General features: G+C 42.2%; 1 protein-coding gene and 1 non-coding gene across 2 annotated transcripts; both read right to left on the reverse strand.

Annotated features, from left to right (window-relative positions):
- Nucleotides 1-1,900: 1,900 nt before the first annotated feature.
- On the reverse strand, nucleotides 1,901-19,310 carry ZNF839 (zinc finger protein 839). The gene is made up of 8 exons (XM_045016362.1): nucleotides 18,447-19,310; nucleotides 14,810-15,742; nucleotides 10,382-10,615; nucleotides 9,464-9,556; nucleotides 8,941-9,093; nucleotides 6,886-7,026; nucleotides 4,526-4,670; nucleotides 1,901-3,298 (listed from the first exon to the last, which is right to left on the reverse strand). Exons 1-8 carry the CDS (start codon nucleotides 19,293-19,295, stop codon nucleotides 2,295-2,297), a joined length of 3,552 nt encoding a protein of 1,183 aa, XP_044872297.1. The 5' UTR covers nucleotides 19,296-19,310; the 3' UTR covers nucleotides 1,901-2,294.
- Nucleotides 19,311-20,664: 1,354 nt separating this feature from the next.
- TRNAI-AAU lies at nucleotides 20,665-20,738 on the reverse strand. Its single transcript has one exon. It is a non-coding gene; the product is annotated as a tRNA-Ile (tRNA).
- Between the last annotated feature and the right edge of the window lie 4,897 nt (nucleotides 20,739-25,635).

The following is a 25,635-nucleotide window of genomic DNA, read 5'->3' on the forward strand; positions in this document are numbered from 1 at the left end:
GTGTCCAATTTGCAAATTAATTCCAGTTATGCAGTTTCTTGTTGGAGTCTGTTTCTGAAGTTTTTTTGTTAGAGAACTGCGACTTTTAGGTCTGCAATTGAATAAATGAGTTTTGCATTTAGTTCTGCACATGGTAAGATCTGTAGATCGCGCTTATTTCTTACAGCAGAAAATTCCAGAATTTAGGTCCAGCGCTTGTGAAAATTGTCTTCTACGTTCCCGAGACTGCCTGTTGGTTAAGAGTTTGTTCTGATGGAATGCCACCATCATGCAAGGTCACCGTTGCAGTGGAAAAGGTGCTTTCTCAGGTAGCAGTCCTAACCACATGAAGTCTTGACACTCAAAGTCCTCAAACTAGATACTTTTCAGTGAGGAGTCAGTACAGAGCACAGCATGGGGAAAAGTTTTCATGGTGACCCAGGTTAATAGGATACTGCATTCTGAAGTAATTGGGGCTTCTTTGAGGTATGTTTCAGTCTTAACAACTTGCAAGAATCAAACGAAGTCATAAATACATAATTAGTGTCCAGCTTACATCTCATAGGCTATGGCCAATCTAATTTTCTGGCCATGAAGTGGCCATTGTTTGCCATGGTGGGCATTTGGGCATCCAAAACAGAGCCCAAAATTGCAGGCTAATCCAACAATCTGAATGATGTTATACAAGAGGCAAGTTCTTCAGAACACTTCAAGCAAGATAGAGATCACAATAAGATGGGATACAGCTTTAGCCTGATGCTCTTCATTCAGGTGATTTTGCTGCCTCTGTATTGAGAAAGCTGAGACACAGTGCTGCTTAGACTGGACTGAAGGAGAGGTCATCTGCATATTGCAGGTACTTCCCTATTCTCAGTAACTCTCACCCAACCTCATACAGATGTTGAGAAACTTGGGAGGACAGAGTCTTGCAGGCTTTAGAGATGGAGGAACAATTACCCACTGTGACCTTCTGAGGTCAGAAAAAAGAGGAAGGTTATGAGCCATTTAAGGATGGTTGTGGTCACCTATGCAGCTTTTTAGAGCAGACAGGCTTATTTGGGTGATCAACAGTATCAATGATACTAATCAGGATGAGTATGAATGTACTTCTATTGTACAGACAGGTGGTGGTCATCCACCAGAGCACTAAATTTAATGGTAAGTCACTATCATGTTATGTTCTGAAGCCTGCCAGTGAGAGTGAAGATACTAGCAGCTAATGGGCAGCAGAAACTTTTTTTTGCTAGCTTCTCCCTTACCTTGCTTAGATAAGTGGTTAAAGCTCCGTGCTATGTCTATGAGAAAAACTTCTTAAAGTATGATGAAGACTGGGATGATCTAAGGGTAAAGGTCTGCTTTGTTATTAGCAAGAGCAAAGCTTATTTAATAGTGACAGGAACTGAAAAATGGTGCTTCTGCTTGGCAAAAAAGATGGGGTCTTAGACAAGGCTCTATCAGAGATGGAGAGGAACTTGTCAGAGGAAGGAATTGAAAAAAAAAAGTGGATTAATGTTCAGATAACCATCTCACAATTGGTTGTCATACAGCATCAGCACTGTTTGACTTTACCTTGCATCTTAAACAAACCTGGTCAGATACTCTTCAGAATGGTAGTAGGAATCAGATAATGCTTTGGGGTTCTACAGGACTTGTATCTTTGCATGCTATCTTGCAGAAGTCAACAGTGGATAGTAGCCCATGCTGATCTGTGAGTTTATACTGTCACTTTTCACAGTATCATTTTTGAAAAATGAAAGTTTACTTGGAATACTGAAGTGCTAATAACTTATTTTTCCAGTTATACATTTGTGTGACAAGTCACATGCCCTAATAAAATAACTTGAATATTCAACTAGCTGCAATTAAGATAAAACACTCTAATACAGGTAAGATAAAACCTCTAATATATAGAAAATACAGCTCCTTTTAATGTTTTTATTTTGCCTATAAACAGGTTGCCAGTATACAGCATATTACTGACAACAGGCAGTGCAACACGTTATATTGCATTTCTGTTGGCCAAAGAGTAAAACTAATAAAACAAAGAAGGTAATAGTGCATCAAAACTAGGGTTGACAGGTATCCACACACATCCCCTCACATACACTCAATGAAGAGCACAAGTTGAATCAAAAGTCATTCCTTAGAATTTTTGGTTGCAATACTGCTAATATAAACATAAGTTATAAAAAAGTACAGGTCATAGAAATGTTCACAAATAAGTTAATTTCAATATTCACATTAGAAAAATATACATTTGATATGATCAGTCTTTTCCAGAAGAAAGCATGTATAAATAAAACAGGTTTTTATATTTATGGCTCCACTTCACTTTGCGAGAGCAAAATATCTTCACTTTGGCCATCTGTTTCCATTGCCAGTAGTGCTTCCACAGTTTCCAAAGGAACCCCCTCAGGGGTGCGAATGTGCATTGTAGTACCATCAGCATTAGTTACAATCACAATGCCTTCTGCTTGAGACAGAACAGCAGTACCTGGGTGAGAGAGAATAAGCCCATCTGCAGTCTGAATAAAGATCTGTTCGTGTCCCTGAGACATGAATTCATGGCTCTCATTAGCAATCTCAAAGGCTACAGTTTCACCGACAGTAACTGCATTCTCTAGCTCATGTTGTCCAGCATGTTGTTCCTCTAGCCCACAAGAGAATTCATTCAAGTTTTTAACTGGACTTTCAAGATTCTCCCGAGTGCACATGGAGGTTTCCTGTACAGGATTCTGATGTGGGTCAGTTTGAGTCTTATATGAATGATCTACTGGCCCAATGCTTGTTGAAAAGACTTTTTCAAGCTGCTGCATCTGATCAGCAATATCAGCATCATTAAGTTGTTCAGACTGTTCACTGGTAATGTAACTCTGGTTTTCTTCATCTTGCTGAAGTTTCTGATATTTTCCATTATGATCAGTTTCTTCACTTATTGACAAGTGGGTACTCTGATTATCAATCACATCATCTGATACTATGCAGTTACAAAATTCAGAACTTGTCAGTCTACCTGCTGTGTTCTCATTTACAAAGTGTGCTTGAACAAATACTTCTGGTGAGTTATCTGCCTCAGCATGCAACAATGCTTCAGTACATGGTGGAGATGTGTTACTTGTACTATCTGGTCCCTGTATACTTATGAGTTGAGAGCATTCCATTCTCATGGACTGAAAGATATCTGAATTTGCAGAGTTAGTTCTAGCTTCTAAATCAAGTGATTTGTGTTGCTCCCCAGTATGCTTTGCACTTCCAGTTATGCAAGGAGTAATACCTCTATCTTCGGAGAGCACAATCACCCCATTTAGTGGATTAAAACCTGAACAGTTGGAAAAAAAATGTTACAGCATGTTGTACAACAATATGATTTTGGACTCTCAAAAGTAATTTTCTACAAGCATCTTTCTAAGATTTTATCTAGTTTTCCCTCCAAGTAGCATTGGATTCTTAGAACAGAATTATGCTATTGCCCATATGAATAATGGTACAAAAATTACACTTTTCTAAAGAGTCAGAAGTATACTTCTACTCAGGCTCTAGAAGTAGCTCTGGTAGGTTCCATATTTATTCTCCCAATGGCTCCATATCAAGTGACCTTAGTTTATAAGAAAGGGTGGTGATGGGTTTGTGTGTCACAATCCTGAAAACAGGATCAAAGATATGCTGGGTTCTTTCTATCATGCACGTCACTAGTAATAAGAGATGCAACAGCAAGCCAAATTATGCCCCTTTTGGCACCTGTGAAACTGTTACCTTTAGTAGGTTTTCAGAGGTATTGTCGATTGGACCTTAGTAAAAAAAAATCAAACTCAGTAACAAACATTGATATGCCAACTCATTCAATTTTAGCTGTTGCCTCTTCATGGTTAACAAGAGTCAAAACTTGTTTTTGTCATTAAAATATTGACTACACAGGAGACCTGTCAAGTAAGAAAGTGCCATTTTTATATAGTCAGGTTTTAAAGTGGAGCTGCACCTTAAACTAGCACAAACCTGAGTGGAGGTGCTAATGAATCAGATACTGTTTAACTTTATTGACTTCTGCTGTACTTCCATTTATTTAAGAAAATCCTCTTGTAAATGAAATAAGAATGTGGTCTTGTAAGGGATACTTTAAAGGAGGAACATGGAATATCTAAAAAAGTGAAAGGGAAGGGGCAAAAATGAGCAAAAGCACAGAAGCTTGTACTAGTGGCAAAAGAACAGCTATATAAAGAGAAAGAGGATAAAAAGGTGTAGTTCTTACACTGATTTTTATCTACACTCTGACCAGCCCCACGTTCTGTTTTTTCTGTGTTTGTACAGTCCCTAGTACAACAGGGTCCTGGTCCATAATAGGGGCTCCTAGACACTATGATAATACAAGTAAATAATATTCTTAACTCAGACTTCTCAGCTAAACAATCATTTAAGGACCTACAGAAACAAGTGCAAGACTAAGTTGAAGGCATAGTCATGACATCTTTAGAGACAACACAAGATAATGGAATTAACTGAACTGCACCAAAACAGAACAGAAGTTGGTAAGTTAGAAGTTAAATGTTACCATCTTTTGTAGTCAGTGTAGACAAGTTCCAGCTCTTTTCTTCTTCTTCTTCTCCATTTTGGCTAGCATAAACATCTTTCACATTCTCCAATATGCCTTCTACTCTGGTCCTTTTAGCTGATGGCAACAGTTCTTCATATGAACTCTGTCAATACAAAACCTAGCAGGTTTGAGATCACTTGCAGAAACAGACAATTTGTGATCTTTTCCAGTACTAAGTGTAACATTACTCCCACCTACAACAGTTTTTCAAAGCTAGGAGGCCCCTAAAAAATTCTAAACACAATCTAGAACTTTTTAAAGGTGTTTTCTTCTCTTTTAGTTTTGATGTCTGTTTTAACAAACCTGGCCTTGCTTCACAATTTGAGGGATGGGCCTGAGAGAAGTCTCACTAATAAGATCTGGGACAGCTCACACAAGGAGTACCTACTATAGAAGAAAATCTCTCCTCCCTCCCCGTTCCAGCTTCTGTAAAGTGCAGTGAACTCCCTGCCCTGAGAAGTGAGAGGGGGGTGGGGGTGGGAAGGCTGACAAGGTCACAAGTTTAAGCACAGGCAGAAAAAAGAGTGATGTTGCCATTATTCCTCTCTAAAGGCAGCTCTGAGGGCTCGTCTACACTACAAAATTAGGTTGACTTAATTTAGGTCAACCTACAGCCACCACGGTAATTCAGTCGGCTGTTGGTGTCCACATTGCCCTCCTTCTGCCAGTGCAGCACATCCTCACCAGGAGCGTTTGCACCGACTAAAGTGGGGCATTGCAGGGCACTGACAGCCAAGCATGGCACACTGACAGCCACTGGGGCTCACAGCTGGAGCCCTGGCCTCAGGGTAACAGCCCCAGCTGTGAGTCCAACTGGTTCAATTTCACAGCATGGAGCCTACCAGCAGTGAAATTGACATCCTTGTCTATTTCACAGTTGTTATTGTCTCTGACTCAGATCTGTGGTGCTCTGAGAACCCTGGGGGCTCAGCACTGGGCAAGGCTCACAGCTGGAGACAAGAAATTGGCCAGGCTCAATTTCACAGAACCAAGACTACCAGAAGTGAAATTGACATTCTTGTCAATTTCATAGCTCCAAGTTATAAGCAGGTGCTGCTGATCAAATGACAGCCAAGAGGTGATGTAAGTAACAGCGGCTGCATGAACATGGTGTCACCCTAACTACACCAACAGAAGTGCTACGCCTCTCATGGAGGTGGAGCTGTTATGTTGGTGTAGCAGGCCACTTACTTGGGTGGAAGCAGCATTCTAGTGTAGACACTGACATAATTAGGTTGACATAAGCTGCCTTACATCAACCTAACTCTGTAGTACAGAGTAGACCAAGCCTGAATTGAGGCTGCATCAGAGGAGGGGAAACTATCTGCTCACTGCTATAGCCACAGGCAACAGATTAAATATGCTAATCTGATCCTCTCAGAAACAAATGGGCTGGTTTCACTCACCACTGTTAGCCACCTAATTAACTGCAGCACTCACTTCTCCCCCACTACTTAAATTTGCATGCTGACCAGTCCATCTTTTCCAACTCAAGCTACTGTTCTCTTCCAATAGCATGATACTTCATGTCAGCCTGCCAGATCCCACTTTAGACCAAGGGTTCTCAACAAAATGTTTGGTGGCCTCAGAATACGCCCATGAACTCTTGCTGGTGGTTGCTCTGACAAATTTTCCTAAAATACTTAATAATCTTTAGGAAAAAACAAATAAATATACATATACAGGTCCAAATCACTGTAATTTATTTTTGTAGGGTTTTTTTTTTGCTGCCTCCCCTGGCCCCCCACCACCCCCAGACCTTGCTGCTTCCTCCCTCCCCACCACTGACCCAAGCTCCCTTCCACAGCCTCACACCGCAGGTTCATTCCACTCCTCTTCTCGACCACGACTCCCGGTAACGCCAGATCCTGCTGCAGTACCACTGCCCTGGGCTGAAGCCCAGAGCCGGAGCCCCATGGGTACAGTGGAGGAGGGGGCTGAAGCCCAGAGCCCAACACCAGAGCAGGGAGGGGGCCGAAGCCCACCCCCGGAGTCCCATGGATGAAGCTGGGCAGGAGGGTGGCGGAGGGGGGTAGCTGAACCCAGTCCCTCGGAGTAGTACATTCTTAATGAGGGAGTGAGAGCAAACACACTGAAAAGCAAAGCTCTTTACCTAGCTAATTTTGATATCTTTTCTTAAAGAAATACCCTCCAATAAGATATTTCAGTGTTACTGACTCAGAAAACTGTTACATCTGGAAACATCATTTTAATAGAAGTCAGGTAACACATTTGTGAACATTCAAGAAATAAATTATAGTACCATATTTTAAGCGGCTTTAACTTGTTTATATGTTAAATTCACAATTATTCTGTACCTCATTTGCTCGTTTTTTCCCTGATATCTCTGTAAACATCTGCTCACCAACTGTTTTAATTACACACTGTGTGGAAGAGTCTATAGCTTGTATCTTTTGTTTTCCAAGAAGCTTTTCTGTAATTCCTAGTGATTCAGCAACCTATAAAATAATTAGGGATAACAGAATATAAGTGTGGTTTCCCTAAACACCAAATTTTCAATACTTATATAATCAAATATGTTTCTAAAACTGATATAGAAAGACATTCAACACTGGGGTACACTATCAGTCAAAACATATATACAGCTTCTCAAGCTATTTTAGACTACAATAACTTCTACGATTAGCTTCTATTCAAATTAAGCATCTCCTATATAACAGCTAAAAGTAAAACTCAAGAAAAAAAAATCAAGCTTAGAGCAAGAACTAGGAATGTAGGGGATATGGCTCACAAGTCCAGAGTAAGTTACTGAACAGCAGAGTTTAACAAAGGACACTATAAAGGTTGTTCATGACTTAAAGAAGTTCTCCCAGTCTCTTTTTTTTTTTTCTAAATCCCTTTGTATCTTCAGACTCAGTACACATTCTCTTACCAATTTTTGCTCTATTTTGCGCATGCATTGGTTTCTCATGAATGCTGGACCTTTTTTTTTTTTTTAAATAAGCACATTACAGCATGTGTTTAAAAAAAACATTAAAGAATTATACATGGACTTTGCAAAAAGAGAAGCAAAAAAGGTAGGTCAAATTTTGGGCCTACCAACCTTGACAGTGTCCCTTTAAACTGGTACAATCTCATTTCTCCATAGAGGAAACATCATGATTGAGCAGTTACACAAGATAAAGTCAGATGAACACATGTAATAGTAATACAAAGCAAACTTTTGGTATATATTATGATTCTGCCATGATTTATTCTAAAGAACAAATATTCAATTAGCCAGTGCCAAAACTGCATATTGTATTTCATTTTTACCTAGGATTACTCTATCTGTGAAATACAATTTCCTCTCTTCCCTTCTTCCCCTGGATTTTCCTGTTTGTCCTGTCTTCTCTCCATCTCACTCAAATTAAGATCTTTGGAGCAGAGACTGTCTTTTGTGCCTTGTAAAATACTGATCATGTTGTTTGCACTTTAAAAGTTTTGCTAGCAGTAATATGTGCAAAATATTGTGTTATTCACTACTGAAAATTCAACAGTGATACACCATTACTTATAGAGAGTCATTTTCATCCCAAGCATCAGGATCTGTAAGAGATGTGAGAAAGTCCAATATAACTGTCTCTCTCACCCAATGCTAAGAAGTGGAGTAGTGTCTGGAAAAATTGAACTCTTTACACCAGCACAAATTTGTATTATGATCTGCACAAACAAACATTAAAAACTAGAAAGCTATTAAAGAACTAATCTTTGTTGTGTTACATGCCTCAGTTTGATTATGTTCTATTAATGAGCTTGCTGAATTTATACTTTCATTGAAAAATTAAAAATAAATAAATTTTCAAGTGGTTCAATTATAGGGTCTCTTTAAACTGTAATGTTTACTAGAAAATAAACTTTGGCAAATATAATGGATTTGTCTGCAGGGGGCTCTTTGCATCTCTGTCAGATCCTCAAATACCACTTATTTTAGCTCATCCCCAAGGGCCTCATGTCATGGCCACTTCCTTTCTAGTCAAACATGGGATGGAATTCTGTTAATACTACTGTCCATCAGAGATTATGTTGAGTCACCAAAGCACCCCCGGGCAGCAAAGCATAGCTTCACACTACTCTAAGCCCCTGGGGTTTTGATTTGCATTTTGTAGTTTGTGGTCAGCTATCAACTATGGCTGTGGTTTAACCAAATATTTTCTATTACTAATCAAATTCCAAAAGATAAATATTTTTTAATCTTTTGGTATGTGTTCTTCAGTTTATACTTTATATCCATTTTCTCTTACCAGAAAGTTGTTTTTCTGTTCACTTATGCGATATAATGCTTAGCAAGAGAGAAAACCATTGCTGACCATTCCCTAAAACAAAAAAACAAAAACAAAAAAAACTACAACCTCCAAAATGTGTCCTCTTACCTTAGGATCTTTTATTTCCACAGGCTGCTGATAACTCAGAAAATCAGAATTACTGAAATGCTCTTGAGACATTTTCTTTACCATATTATGTAACTCTTCAAATTCTCTATAAACATCTGGAAAAAAGGCTTTTGCTGGGTAACCTTTTTCAACCTAAATAGAAATAAGCAAGAATATTAAATATGAAATCTAATTAATTAATTAAATCAGCAACATATAGATTTGTTTTGCCTAGCACTTTTTTCAATCCTCATTTTATTAACCTTACCAATCAGTCCAGAAAAGAAAGGATTGTGGAATCTTCAGAAATAGCACTGATGAAGCAGGCAGCAAAAATTAAAAGTATAATCTGGCAAACTATCAACCTCTGACTACATGAGACTCAAGGGTGAACTTTAAAATGTCTTCAGCTTTCATATGTTTAACATCAAACTAAGATTAATTCCCAGAGAAGTTTTCATGGTGTACCTGAAAGATAAAATCTCCAATAATGTAATTTATGTACATGATGAGAAAAGCTGACCTTCATCAGTAGAAATTCATACACAGTAACAAGCTTTGTCAGGCGGGGAAGAGCCAGCTCCATTAAGTCTTCATTGTCACATTGTTGGATTAGCTGGTAAAGACCAAAATAGTTTCTTTAGAGGGGGAAAAAGCCAATATATGCTAATCATCCCTTAATTCATAATGTAAAAATCTCAGTTCTCCACTATAGGACACAATAGTCACTATCAAAGAAATGGCATGTGGTAAGGACCAATTCACTTTCCTTTACGGGATCAATAAAATTAAGTGGCTTTAAGAATAAATCTGAATTTAAAGATTTGACCAGAAAAGTTAAGAAGAGTATGGTCCAGTCTTTCGACACAAGCAGTTAATGATCAGTCTCAGTAACAACTGTGCACTCATATGAAAAGAAAAGTAGACCTTAATGATTTAAGCAAATAAGCACAACCATAAGCTCAAACCACAGTAATGTGCAGGAAGCTCAGAAAAACATGACAATTACTTAAATTGTAAGAAAAATATTTTTAGAAAAAGATGGACTCCTTTTTATTATACATATTTTTATATATTAATAGACACACATAGTAGCAGTGGCAGTACTAATTATTTTCCCCCAAAACAGAGCCAAGAGTGCATCAAATTACTAAGAGGCCAATAACTATTATCTACAGGGCCAGTTTCTAACAAAAATCTATATCTTTTACCAATAACCTGATTGATATGTTTTGCTTAAGAACTTATTTAAAATTTCACTTTGGTATTTAAATAACCCCCAGGCCTCCTCATTTATGCACATACATGTCTAGCTATATGTCAAACATACAGCAGCTCCTTGGAGAGCACATCCTCACTACATTTTGATTAAATTTATCAGATTTTGGCAGCAGGTAGGGAAAAAAGGTACATATGAAATAGTTGCAGAAGGGAACCGTACCTCTTTTAGTCCAGCTTTTCTTCTAAATATGATGTGTTCTGTTGACACATTACTAAGCGACTTAGAAGGGGACTGACCAGGTCTATTAAGTCTTCCTGAACAAATTGATCTTCCAGTCATCCTCGGTCGGCCGCGTCTTTTAGGTCGTCTGCGTCTTCCAGGTCCCCAATGTACTAAATCAGTCTCATTTTGTTGTGCCGCCAACAAAGGTCTGTCTGCTGCAGATTTACCAGTCTTTATATAAAAAAAATACAATAATCATTAAAACACTCTCCCTCCCTCAATATGCTGCTGAGAAAATCTGTTTAAAATATTTAGTGAAATTATTCAATCAAATGCTCTGAGTATCCCTAGCCACTCTTTGCCAGAAGCTGGGAATGGACAACAGGGCAATCACTTGATTGCCTTTTCTGTTCATTCCCTCTGAGGCATTTGGCATTGGCCACTGCTGGAAAACAGGATACTGGGCTAGATGGATCATTGGTCTGAACCAGTATGGCCATTATGTTCTTAACTTCAAATCAGTTTCATTTACTATGCAATTTCAGTATTGTTAGATATGAGCTGCATGAATATTTAGAGGATTAAATCTGGAAGATGCTACGGACACAGCTGCTTCTGTAATTTGTTGTCACTATTTGCCATATTAGTTCTTCTGCTGATCCATTAAGAACAATACACAGAACAAGAGTAGCCTATGGTCTTGTCAAAGAGCTGCTTGATTCAAAGAGAGTATATTTTATTTTAAAAGAGAAAATAAAAGGGTTTTATATTATTAATTTAGATTTAAAAAATAGCATAAACAAAATGCTCTAGTTGCCTTGATGGTTAGTTTTACAATATCATAATGATCACTCAGCAGCATAGGCACAGACTTCCCCTCTGCCCGGTGGTTGCTCGACCCCACCCCCACCCCGACCCCACCCCTGCATGACCCTTGCCCCGCCCCCTTCCCCCAAGTCCCCACCCCTGCCCCACCTCTTCTCCACTTCCTCCCCTGAGTGCGTCATGTCCCCGCTCCTCCACCTCTCTCCCGGAAGGTCCTAAGCACCGCCAAATTGCTGTTAGGCGGCAGGGATGGGGGGGGCAGGAAGCACTGGGAGGGAGGGGGAGGAGCGGGGACAGAGTGCACTTTGGGGGTGGGAAGGAGACGAGGAGGGGGGAGCTTGGCTGCTGGTGGGTGCAGAGCACCAGCTAATTTTTCCCCATGGAAATTTTTCCAGCCCTGGAGCACCCACGGAGTCAGCGCCTATGCTTAGCAGTATTAAGTTCATATATGAATAACAGACTCAATGCAGCAGCAGCATTAAGCAATCAAATGGAAGGAAAGAAATTAACTCAGCCAGCCAGAATACCAAAGAAACTATCCACTATTCCAGAAACATACCTTCAGCTTTCCCCCAAAATCCTGTCAAATAAACAGTTTCTGCAGTAAGCCCAGGAAGTCATCAAATTCAGGTTATCCTAAATTTTGTGTTTTCCTATTTTTAAGAATGTAAGAACAGCCATACTGGGTCAGACCAAAGGTCCATCTAGCCCAGTATCCTGTCTTCTGACAGAGGCCAATCTCAGGTGCCCCAGAAGGAATGAACAGAACAAGTAATCATCAGGTGATCCATCCCATCGCCCATTCCCAGCTTCTGGCAGACAGAAGCTAGGGACACCATCCCTGCCCATCCTGGTTAATAGCCACTGATGGACCTAGCCTCCATGAATTTATCACATTCATTTTTTAACCCTGTTATAGTCTTGGCCTTTGCGACATCATCTGGCAAAGAGTTCCACAGGTTGACTGTGCGTTGTGTGAAGAAATACTTCCTTTTGTTTTAAACCTGCTGCCTATTAATTTCATTTGGTGACCCCTAGTTCTTGTGTTATGGGAAGGGTAAATAACACTTCCTTATTTACTTTCTCCACACCAGTCATGATTTTATATACCTTTATCATATCCCCCCTTAGCTGTCTCTTTTCCAAGTGAGAAGTCCCAGTCTTTTTAATCTCTCCTCATACGAAGCTGTTCCATACCCCTAATCATTTTTGTTGCACTTTTCTGAGCCTTTTCAAATTCCAATGTATCTTTTTTTGAGACGGGATGACCATATCTGTATGCAGTATTCAAGATGTGGGCATACCATGGATTTATATAGAGGCAATCTGATATTTTCTGTCTTAATATCTTATCCTTCTCTTAATGATTCCCAACATTCTGTTTGACTGCCGCTGCACACTGAGTGGATGTTTTCAGAGAACTACCCACAATGACTCCAAGATTAGTGGTAACAGCTAATTTAGACCCCATCATTTTATATGTATAGTTGGGATTATGTTTTCCAATGTGCATTACTTTGCATTTATAAACACTGGGCAACAAAATGGCAGATGAAATTCAGTCACCCAGTTTTGTGAGATTCCTTTGTAACTCTTTGCAGTCTGCTTTGGACTTAACTATCTTCAGTAGTTATCAAGTATCAGAGGGGTAGCTGTGTTAGTCTGGTTTTGTAGAAGCAGCAAAGAATCCTGTGGCACCTTATAGGCATGAGCTTTTGTTCAGTAGTTATGTATCATCTGCAAATTTTGCAACTTCACTGTTTACCCTTTTTTCCAGATCATTTTTTAAAAACTCAATACAAACAAAGTCAAGCTATTTAAGCAACAGTAAACAATGGACATGCAGGAAAATAATATTCACTACACCAAAAGAAGTTACAAAAATATAATTTTCAAAAATAGTCTCAAAGCTATCATAGAAAAAAGCTGGCAAAACAGAGTCCAAAAATCTCTCACTGAAAGCCACTTTGTTCCCCTAGCTAACTAGAATATTAAAATGAATGTCCTAAAGATTACCATTTGAAGATATTTATAAACTGCCCGATCACATTAATGTTACAATAATTCAAGTATCCTCTCAGTTCTATGAACGTATCTTAGTCCTAACCTTCAATACCTTTATGCTCCAACAATAGCCCCCCTCTTTGCACAGACTTCCCAAATTTAGTGCAGTTTTACCTATCAACTAGATGCAAATTACCAAATTCATTCAACTGCGACTGAAGTTTTTAATTTGAGGTGTGGGTCACAGGTGCTATTCTTCCTCCATAATCTACCTGTATTGATAATCCTTTTAATGTTTCTCAATAAAGATTATAACTGACAATGGCTTATGGCCAAACATAGTTATTTGGCAAGAAAGACAGACAGAAGTATCTAGCCTGGTGACTCAAGCAGCCACAATAATTAAGTCCATTTATAAACTAGTAAGTCATTCAGTTACTAAGGGGAAATTTTGTGTGGCTCTCATTTGTCAGCTAGAAATTTCAGATTTTCTGTAGCACTATATTCAGCCAGTCAACAGTCCTAAAGATTTTATGGCAAAATAAATTCAAAAGACCACTTTTAGGTTTTTCTTAAGTCCCCATCACCACAATATACAAATACTGCACAGGCAAATTAGATCTACATAATGAGTCAGTTGACTTCATGGAGCTTTCTGTTATTTTTCCTTCCCAAGTTGCAGAAAACTATGCTTTTTGTTTGTAATTATCTACTACCCTTATGTCATGTCTCAGGCTACCCACATTCACACTTCTGGAAGCAACATCACATTCACAAAAACTCAACAAATATAACATTGCCACATCCAAAAGAACAGTCTTCCTAAAAAGGCAGTTGTGATACAATTATATCTCCACTTTTTACAGTGGAGACTTTCTTTTGCAGCAAGGCGGCTACAAAGACCATTCATTTCTATTGACAAATGCACTTTACTATGAAATGGACAGTTTAAAACCAGTTTCTTGGAACCTCTCCAACTGAAACTTACATTTTTCTAACTCAGGGAATTGTATTCTACCTATCCTAGATTTCCCTCGATAATTTCAACTGCAGAAGTTATGCTTCACTTCCAACAGTACACTATGTAGCATAGTGTGTCCACTGACAGCTGAATTTCACCCCAGCAGACGCTGTATTTCAGTGATGGGTCAAACTGACTCCTGAATATAGAATTATTATTTTTTACGCCTTTTAAAATGAAATATACATGAACTGCAGAGTGTTTCTTCTTTATGTGAATGCTGAGAAATAAGTGAGGTTAGTTACAAAGTCTAAGTCTTATTCTCCCCCTGGAGGTCACTAAATTTTTTGTTCATTTGTTGTTTATTTTAAAATTTAACCAATGGTCATACATATTTATTGCAGTTTCAGACAAGCAGATTGCAACTTTTCCTAATTCATTCCTATTCTCTTTTGGCCATGCACATAGGCCACTATCTTCAATCTATGAAAAAGAATTCCCATTGCCAGCAATAGGAATTCAGTATATGAATTAGTGTAGAATAAGGTTCTAAAATTGCAATAATGTTGGAGTGAAATTGCCTTTATATTGTTTATGAAACTGTGTATTATGCAGAAAGCAAACTACTACTTTACCTGTTGCTCACTCTGTGAAGAAGCACTTTCTTCCGAACCAATAGCTAGTGAATTTTCATTATTTAAAGTGACAGCAATTGGTTGTGAGAGCGTCAGACTCACGGTTTCATCATCTGCTCCTCCAGAAATATCCAGAAACACACTTCTATTAGTTTTATTCATAGAGACTTTTTGCTGTGAAGACTCCAGTTGTCCATGACCTGGATTAAGTTTATAATGTCGTGCTAATCCTCCTTTTCCTATGTAGGATTTTTCACAAGTCTGACATTTAAACATTTTGGGCTTTAGGTTATAATTCAAAGGATTGAATAATGTATCCATTCCCTTTGCTTTCCCCTCATCGTCCTCTTCTATGCTTAGTTCGGAATAGTCATCAGAATCAGACTGATGACCATCGGCCAAATCCTCTGTTTTAATGAATTTATAATCTTTCGCTTTATATTTTGGAGGGCGTGAAATCCGTCCACAACGAGTCTTCACTTTCAAAGATTTTTTTAGCTTTAGTTCTTCTTTTTGCTTTTTCTCAAGGCTCGAGATAAGAGCATTTGCTGAACTGGCTGCCACCAAAGTAACATTTCGAGACTCTGTAGCAGACACTGTGGCACATGTAGTTTTTTGTCCATTCAGTGTCTGGTGTGTGGGAATCTTATTCACTGACACTGGTCCATCAGGGGCTAAAGGTCTCTGCACAAGTAGCTGAACTGGAGGCTCAGAAGAACTATGCAAGAAAAACTGTTGCTGCTCAGTTCCTGTTACAGGCTGTATCCTAATAATCTGGGGATTAATAATATTAAGTCTAGACAGACCAGAATTCCTACCAACTGACTGACTCGGTGTTATCGCTTTGGACTGGACTTCTGCAAGAGGTGGCACTGGCTTTTCATTTTCCTTCATCTGCCCCGGCTGCACTTGAACACAAATGGCTTCTAATTGCTTGAGGGGGGAAAAAGTTGAAAATGTAAAAGTACAATATTATTTATCAAGATTTTACATCTTTGCGTATAAGACCTTAAAAAGTGATATATCATCCAGTTTTCTTACAACCCTCAAGGAACATATTTCCTTCCTTCCAGCTACTAAATTATCATACAGTTGCATTTGTTGCTTAGATATGGAATTTCAGTTTACTTTGTATATCATATCATATATCATTATTTTATTTTTAATGTCCATCAACCATGAATTTAGTTGCCAAAAACTAAGGAATAATTTCTGCAAATGGATCTATTGGGCAGAGCCCTATTGAAGTCAATGGGGTTCACCTGTGCAGATTCAGTTGCAAGCTCTACCCAGGCCTGCACAACATGCGGCCTGCGTGGGCTCACTGTGCGGCCCGGAGGCAAGTGACGGGGTGGGGCTGCTGGGTTTGCCCACTGCCAGGGGACACACACCCTGCCTCACAGCCCCGCGCACACACACCACACTCCAACTGCCCTAACGGCCAGAACTGCATGTGTCTCCATCTCCCGCTCCCCCCGCCTGGCGTACAGCGGGTGCGTCACTTCCAGGGCCCGCTGAGGCGGGAAGCGCTGGGCATGAGGCAGAGCTGGTAAGTGCCGAGTGAGGAAAGGGGCGCCCGGCCTGGGCTCGAGCTGCAGCTTGGGGGCGGGGGGGCAGGGAGACTGGACAGAGACCCCCTCCAAATCACTCCCTTCAGTTGGGGGCAGGGCGGCTACTGCGCTGGTTGGTCCCAAGGCGGCTTCCATAGTGATTGGGGGTGGGAGGGTTGAACTGTCTGTGGGCAGCCAGGATATCCCTGGGGAGACACGTATGCGTGCGTGCGTTGCATCTGCCCTACCCCAACTGCTGCCCCCTTCCCTGGTCCAGGGACCTTCCCCCTCCCCGGCCCCCCGGGCTCTCTGTGTTTGTGTGTTGGACAGTCACATCCAATCCCTTCACACTGCCCCCCTTTCCTCTCCCCTTAGTTCATAGCCCCAGAAAATCCCTTCAAACTGTCCCCCTTATTTCATGGGGGGATGACGAGCCAAGTGGGCAGGCAGTGGCGGCGAGGCTTTATACGTGGGGGGGCGGGTTGTTTCCGTGGGGCCGGCCAGCGCTGGGGCGGGGGATGTGTTTCGGGGGGTTGGGCAGCGCTGAGGGGAGGTGTTTCAGCAGGGCCAGGGGAGTTCAGCCCTCAGCTGTTTTCTTTGGAGTAATATGGCCCTCGCCGCTTTACGAGTTGTGCAGGCCTGCTCTAGACCTATGCTGTGAATTTGTAAACTGAACAAGCACATCTCACCCACAGGACAACTACTGTCTATTAATTTTGCAGGCCAAGTATTAGGCCACAGTTATACCCTAATAAATGCACAGTTCAAAAGTCCTTAAGATGATATAAGCAACTCAGGCCTCTGGCCTATCACCTCCTGTCTGTCCTCTTCTCCCCACCCTATTTATTTATTGTTGTTTTGTTTTTTAAAAATCACACCACAGGGTTAGCAAGGGACTGAGGAAGAGTCAAAGCCTGTCTATTGCCTCTTACTTGAAAAGTGTCCATTTCTCTAGCTGCAAACCACCCATCAAAGCATTTAAGCACATGCCAAACTACAAGCACACAAATAATCCCTCTGATGCTGTGCACACACATGCTTAAGTGCTCTGCTAGATCAAGGCCTAAATGCACAGCTCTCCACTTAAAGGAGAGTCTACAAGTTAATTGCTTCTAGTTTGGCAAATAATTTTCCCCAAATAAGCAAATATTATCCCCAAAGAAAAGGCTCATTATTATTATTTGTATTACAGTGATGCCCAGAAACTCTAATCATGGACCAGGATCCCACTGTGCTAAGCACTGTTTGAAGGGACAGAACAAAAAAAAAATGTAGCTCCTGCGCCAAAGACCTGAAAGTCTAAATTCAGTCCAGACTTCTAATTTCAAACTTCAAATGTTTCTATTATAACACCACCTGTTCAAGAGTGTGAACAGAGATTTTTCTGTTTTTAAAAACAGCCTTCCATAATACAAACACAGCTGAATGGACGTTACTGGCTTTAAAAAAAAAAAAAAAAAAAAAGTTACTGTTGAGCAAGCACCAAACATGGAAAAATCTTAGCCCAAAAGAAAAATATCTGTGAAAATTAAAAAGTGCATGAAAACAAAAGTTATAATAGAAACAGCTTTAAAATCTCAAGTATAGCAGGCAGCCACTGTAATTTAAAAAATCCCCATAGATCAATGGGCTAGCACAAACTAAGTACCCCAAACACTCAGTTGCTAGATACGCTCGACTGACAGGTTACACTGGCCTAGTTGCTGTAAAGTAGTTCTTCCAAATCATGTTGGACAACTGTGCTTATTCTGCCAGACTAGAACATAGGTTACACTGACCAGCACCTGTCACCTCCACTCAACAGTATACGCTCTACCTTGTTAGAAACTGAGCTGCTCCCAACACCACTCTTCCAACTATGAGACTGGAGGAATCTAATTCCAAGGCAGGTTAAACTGATCAGGAAATTAGGGTCAGCAGTGGAACTAGTGCAATGAACTCAGCACAGTTTCATCACTGAGAACGGGCCATGACTATTCAGTGTTCAGCACATTCTAGTGCCCAGGCCCAATTCTATATTGGAGACCACTTTCCCATTCATTTGGCCCTTGGCTTTCCAAAGACATCCCCCCTTCCCCTTCATTTACCTTGTGTACAAGGCACCTGGTGGTACCAATAGCTTTGCCCTGCTGAAGGGCGACCTGCTGGGCCACATTCTGCAACTGCTGTGCTGCATTGTGCATGATACTGGTCACCGGCTGGGACCCGGAGGCAGCAGTCAGGCTACAGCCCTGTGGGGATCTGCTGAACCCTGATGCTGGGGACACGAAGCTAATCTCCTGGGGTAGCGAGAACCCCCCAGCTCGGGGAGGAGGCAACTGTAAGGACCCAATGCCAGCTCCGGAGGAGGGAAGAAGAGGCGGTGGAGGCTGCTTCTGGGCCCTGCTCACTTGTTCGATGACCCTCTGCAGCTCCTCGGGGGCCAGGGGCGTCGCTGTGGCCTGCTGGCCGGGAGGCTGAGCCAGTGGCTCGGCCTGGCTCCTCTCCGCAGCCAAATTCCCCGTCAGCCCAACTGCCTGGTTCTCGGTCGCCGCCACCACCAGCTGCTCCTCCGCGCTCAGCTCAGCCCCCTGCACCAGGCTCCCACCCGGCTCCAGGTAGAGGGTGGTGCCGACGGCGGAGGAGCTGGCAGCCAGGCTCTGGGCCAACTCCTCGGTCACCGCCAGCACCTCCGATCCCTCCCCGGTGGGGGATCCAGCCTCCAGGGGGGGCAGCAGGCCCCCGCCCTCCTCAGGCTCCAGCGGACCCAGCATATCACCCCTGGCCGCGACCGCCCCGGGGGGATACCCAGGTCCCAACAGGCCAACCCTCTCCCCGGCCGCCGCGCTGTGGCGAGCCCCGCGGGCGGCGGCCGGTCCGGGGGGCTCTTCCTCAGCAGGAGGCGGCGGCGATGCCACCGCCGCGCTCTCTCCGCCCCCGTTCTCGGGAGCCGCCATCTTGGCAGCTGTCGCGGGGCGGGAGACGCATTCGGCCCCCAGGTCTTAAAGGTGCGGAGCGAACTTAGAGGAACCGGCAATACGGGAGCCAATGGGGGCCACCGCTGCGGTCTGGACACGTCATCGTGGAAGGGGCGTGGTCATATGGACGACTGGGACCCAGCAGGGACAAGACACTTTCGAAAGCGTTTTCCTGTGCGATGGTGCTCAGTGTACTTCAGTGTAATACAGTTGAATTCGGTATACAGTCATTCAGCTGTATAGTCCAGTGCCATTCAACACAACAGAGTTTAATTCAATTCAGTGCAACACCCCGCAAGTAGAATTCAATACAGTGCAATTCGTAGGGCGTCAGTACGTCTGTATAGACAGATTTGATACACGATAGGATAGACAAAAAGCATCTGAAACTGATTATAGTGCTTTTAAAAGTAAAAATAAGGGGTGGGGGAAGATCTCAAGCCTTTTTTTTTTGTAAAGTAAATGGTATCCAAACCAAATGTCAGCCTGTTTTCTGAAACACACAAGATATAATCCCCCGATTAAGAGGTTTTAATGGAAATGCCAAGACAATTTTACCCACAAAGGTATTACCTCATTGTCTTAACATTTTGGCTCTCATCCTGCGAAGATATGTGCACGTGCTTGCCCTCAGATCTATGGGTAAGCATAAAAGTACATGCATATTTTTTTTCAATGAGCAGCACTCTGAGTCTACCCTGACTTTTAACCGTTTCATTAGGAATGTTTTCTTCAATTTTTTAATTTGAAGTAGGGCGGTTTTCTCTGCATGACAATATTTTTACAACCAGTTTTCAGAGTACCGTAAAATTATTCGAGAGAATCAAGAGACACCAGTTTTCTACTTTTAAACGTTCGAAAGCAAAAATAAAAATACTATTTGAAATTTGGGGAGGGATTATTTTACATCTACAATTTACTTCTCAGCTTACCTAAATGTGCTGTGTTGTTACTCTTTTGCTGAATATTATTTTGTATTGCTCCAAGCAATGTGCTATAACAAAAACATATGAAAAGTCAAATATGAGTGTCTAGATAGATGCAGGTATAATGGATACACTTGCATTTCTGACTGCAGATAATGTAACTGTGGGTGCATAAAATCCTCAGGCAAAGGTTCCCCCTAAAAACTATGGTGCTGCATTATAAGGTTATAGCTCTTTTAAAAATGAGGATGGAGAGGCAGTTTAAACCTCACCCTTTTGGAAGCTGATTGAAAGTAAAATAATCTCAATCATTTTATAACAACATTTTAATGTATATGCGCGTGTTAATTTGCGTTTTTATCCATCAAAACATTAATGGAAAGTCAATGTAATATAATTTTTTTTAAAAAAGAACTGCTTTGTGGCCCGTACGGGGATCGAACCCGCGACCTTGGCGTTATTAGCACCACGCTCTAACCAACTGAGCTAACCGGCCACCTTGTATTAAAGCGCTTGCACTGATCACCATAAGACTAACACAGGAACTACTGTTGCCATTTCTTCCCCTTTAGTTTACTGAGTCTAAACATCGCCCCTTCCCGAGACTGCGTATTCAGGTCCCGCCCCGACAGCGAGTTTTCGGGGTCCAGACTCCAGACTTTCTAGGTTCAATAACCATATTTGAGCCAGCTATCATATAAACCCATGCAAAGGGTTCAGACTGGGGACCAGGAGTACGCGGGAGCAACAATCCTAAAGTACAAACAGCCCCAGGTCTCATTCGTTCAGGCTAGATTCATAACTAGTAAGTTATACCCCCACGAATAGCTTTTTAACAGTGACTCCAGTTTTATTTCATTAAATCAAAATATTTATTTTGCCATTTATTATTTATTTTTAATTCCCACTTATTTTACATACTGCTTTTTAAACAAATATTGCATTGGTAAAATATGAGTCACGTGTATTATTTTCTTTCTATAACTTTTGGGTTTATTGTAAATTATATATTTATTTTACGTTAAAATAAACTTGTATTATTTATAGATGGTCAGTCCTGCAGCAAATCTTGCAGTTTTCTGCTGAGATTGCTACGTAGGCCATCAAACAAGAAAAAGAACCACCAACAGGGGGAGTGCAAGTTAGTAAACCAGTAATTCTGTTTACTGCACATGCATCAAATCCACTATTTTTCTGTCTAATGCTATAGGTTCTCTGGCAAAGCTGATGAACTTCTAACTGGATTGTAGCCATAGCAGTTTTACCCCTAGTTGGTTCACAGTGAATGACAGGTGGTAAGGATCAACTGTAGGCTTAACATACCTACCTAAATATGACTCTGAAAAGAGGAGGTAGTACTCACTTTACATCTAATCACTGTTGCTATATTTAATTTATTGAATAAATATGCATCTATCTATACAGTATTATATACTTAATATACTTCTAAAATTGTTCATTAACCAGAAATGTTGTGTGGCTGTAGCAGCAATTCATAGATTCACAGGACTGGAAGGGACCCGGAGAGGTCTTCTAGTACAGTCCCCTGTGCTCAAGGCAGAATGAAGTATTTGACCATTCCTGACAGGTGTTTGTTTAACCTTCTCTTAAAGACCTCCAGTGACAGAGATTCCACAACCTCCCTAGGCAATTTATTCCAGTACTTAACTACCTTGACAGTTAGGAAGTTTTTCCTAATGTTCAACCTAAACCTCCCTTGCTGCAATTTAAGCCCGTTGCTTCTTGTCCTATCCACAGAAGTTAAGAACAACAGTTTTTCTCCCTCCTCCTTGTAACAACCTTTTATATACTTGAAAACTGTTAAGTATCAGAGGAGTAGCCGTGTTAGTCTGGATCTGTAAAAGCAGCAAAGAGTCCTGTGGCATCTTATAGACTAACAGACGTATTGGAGCATGAGCTTTCGTGGGTGAATACCCACTTCGTCGGATGCATTGAAAACTGTTATGACCCCTCTGTCTTCTCTTTTCCAGACTAAACAAACCCAATTTTTTTGATCTTCTCTCATAAGCAGGGCTGCCCAGAGGATTCAGGGGACCTGGGGCAAAGCAATTTTGGGGGCCCCTTACATAAAAAAAAGTTGCAATACTACAGTAACACATATTTGGAAATGTAAAAAATAACCAGTGAAATACATTCAAAAATTATTTTTAATAATTTGAAAATACACGAAATATATGATTTTAAAACATTAAATGCTTTAATGGTATGTATGCATTTGCAATTACATAATGGGCTGTCACTGGGTGATGGTGATGGTTGGTGCAAATGGGCTGTTGCTGCCTGGGGGTGGCGCTACTGTTGCCCAGGGCTGGGTGGGGAGCTGGGCTCTGGGTCAGGGGGTGCCCGGCTCAGAGGGGCTGGGCTCGGATCTGGGGGTCAGGGCTGTGGGGGGGGATGGGCTCAGGGGGGTGTCCGGCTCAGAGGGCCTGGGCTCAGAGCTGGGGGTCAGGGCTGTGGGGGGGATGGGCTCAGGGGGGTGCCCGGCTCAGAGGGGTTGGGCTCGGAGCTGGGGGTCAGGGCTGTGGGGGGCTGGGCTTGGGGGGTGCCTGGCTCAGAGGGGCTGAGGTCAGAGCTGAGGGTTAGGACTGTGGGGGATGGGGTCGGGGTGCCAGGCTCAAAGGGGCTTACCTTGACGCTTACCCCCACCTCCTCCCTCTCCCAGAGCCTCAGCGAGCCACGTCCAGGAGCTCCTGCCGCTCGGCCCACCGGAGCTCTCAGCCCTTCCCCCTTACCACGTGACTCCGAACGGGAGGACCTCAGGTCCCGCTCAAGCCACGCCACTGCAGCACTGTCCAGGGCCGCTCCTGGACGCGGCGCGCTGAGGCACCGGAGGATGGGTGAAGGCAAAGGCGGAGGCGGGAGGGAGCCTCCGACTTTCTCGTGGGAGCCCCTGTGGGGCCCGGGGTCTGGGGCAAATTGCCCCACTTTGCCCCCCCCCCGGGCAGCCCTGCTCATAAGTCATGTTTTTTAGACCTTTAATAATTTTTGTTGCTCTTCTCTGTACTTTCTCCAATTTATCCACATCTTTCCTGAAATGTGGTGCCCAGAACTGGACACAATATTCCAGTTGAGGCTGTATCATCATGGAGTAGAGTGGAAGAATTATTTCTCATGTCTTGCTTACAACACTCTTGCTAATACATGCCAGAATATATTTGCTTTTTTTGCAACAGTGTTACACTGTTGACCAGGGAACACCCACGGGAAAAAATTGGTGGGTGCTCAGCACCCACCAGCAGCTCCCTGTGGCCCTGCCCCACCCCTCTGCTCCAACTCACCTCTGCCTCCGCCTCCTCAGCAAGTGCCCCCCCGTGTCCTGCTTCTCCCCCCTCCCTCCCAGCACTTGCGCTGCGAAACAGCTGATTCGCTGGGCAAGGGTGGAGGGGGGAGGAGGGGGAACTTGGTGCACTGGGGGAAGAGGCGGGGCCATGGAGGGGATTTGGGGAAGGGATCCAATAGGGGCAGGGAGGGGACGGAGTTAGGGCGGGGACTTTGGGTATAGGGTTGTAATGGGGGCGGGGATGGGGTGGAGTCAGAGCAGGGCCACGGGTGGGGAAAGGGGTGGGGGAGGCACAGGCACCCACCGGCGCCGGAGAAAGTTGGCGCCTATGCTGTTGACTCCTATTGAGCTTGTGATCCACTATGATGCCCAGATCCCTTTACGCAGTACTCCTTCTTATGTAGTCATTTCCCATTTTGTATGTGTGCAACTGATTGTTCCTTCCTAAATGGAGTACTTTGCATTTGTCCTTATTGAATTTCATCCTAATTAACTTCAAACCATTTCTCCAGTTTGTCCAGGTCATTCTGAACGTAATCCTATCCTTCAAGATATTTGCAAGCGCTCTCAGCTCAGTATTCTCTGCAAAAATTATAAGTGAGAGGTTTCAGAGGGGTAGCCATGTTAGTCTGTATCAGCAAGAACAATGAGGAGTCCTTGTGGCACTTTAGAGACTAACAGATTTATTTGGGAATATCAACAGAGGGAAAATGACTTTTTGTAGTGCTAATAAGGCCAATTCAATCAGGGTGGATGTGGCTCACAGATACTCACACCTTCTTGTTAACTGTTGAGAATAGGCCACATCTACCCTGATTGAATTGGCCTCGTTAGCACCTACCCCCCACTTGGTAAGGCAACTCCCATCTTTTCATGTGCTGTATATTTATATCTGCCTACTGTATTTTTCACTCCATGCATTTGATGAAGTGGGTTATAGCCCATGAAAGCTTATGCCCAAATAAATCTGTTTGTCTCTAAGGTGCCACAAGGACTTCTCGTTAAAAATTGTAAGTGTACTCTCTATGCCATTATCTAAATCACTGATGAAGATACTGGACAGAACTGACTCAGAACTGATCCCTGCAGGACCCTGCAAGACTTGATATACCCTTCCAGCTTGACTGTGAACCACTGATAACTACTCTCTGGGAACATGCATCTGATGAAGTAGGCTCTAGCCCACGAAAGCTTATGCTCAAATAAATTTGTTAGGCCTTGGCTACACTGGTGCTTTACAGTGCTGCAACTTTCTCACTCAGGGGTGTGAAAAAACACCCCTCTGAGTGCAGCAAGTTACAGCGCTAGTGTAAACAGTGCCCCAGCGCTGGGAGCGCGGCTCCCAGTGCTGTAAGGTAGTCCCCACGGGGAGGTGGAGTACCTGCAGCGCTGGGAGAGCTCTCTCCCAGCGCTGGCGCCACGACCACACTCGCACTTCAAAGCGCTGCCACAGGAGCGCTCCCGCGGCAGCGCTGTACAGCTGCAAGTGTAGCCATACCCTTAGTCTCTAAGGTGCCACAAGTACTCCTGTTCTTTTCTCTGGGAACAGTTTTCCAACCAATTATGCACTCACCTTATATTAACTCCATCTAGGTTGTATTTCCCTAGTTTGTTTATGAGAAGATCGTGCGAGACAGTATCAAAACCTTACTAAAGTCACGATATACCACATCTACCACTCCCCACCATCCACAATACTTGTTACCTTAAAACTTTTAAAACTTACTATTAAAACTTAATATTTCAAATTTGTATTAGACTTTTACATTTTTAATTTAAAACACAATACTGATACACTAGTACTGTTAAAAAAATACAAGCCTAAGTCACTACTTTCTACAAGAAAATGTATGAAAGGGCCAAATAAGTCTGCAAGTTTGAATATATGTAATTCCTATGGAATTCTCCCAGTAAGCCCCATTTTTCACAAACTGTTTTACAGTTACACTGGTGTGTGTGTGTGTGTGTGTGTGTTTTATAATAGTTTGTTTCTATAGCTTTGATTATTTAAAATAAAAAAATATTTATTTGTACTATCACAGGCAAGCATGGTGCTTTACAGAAATGCATAACAAGATGCATTTACAGTCCT

The sequence above is a fragment of the Mauremys mutica genome, chromosome 4 (genome assembly GCF_020497125.1).
Source record: "Mauremys mutica isolate MM-2020 ecotype Southern chromosome 4, ASM2049712v1, whole genome shotgun sequence".
Taxonomy (NCBI): Eukaryota; Metazoa; Chordata; order Testudines; family Geoemydidae; genus Mauremys; species Mauremys mutica.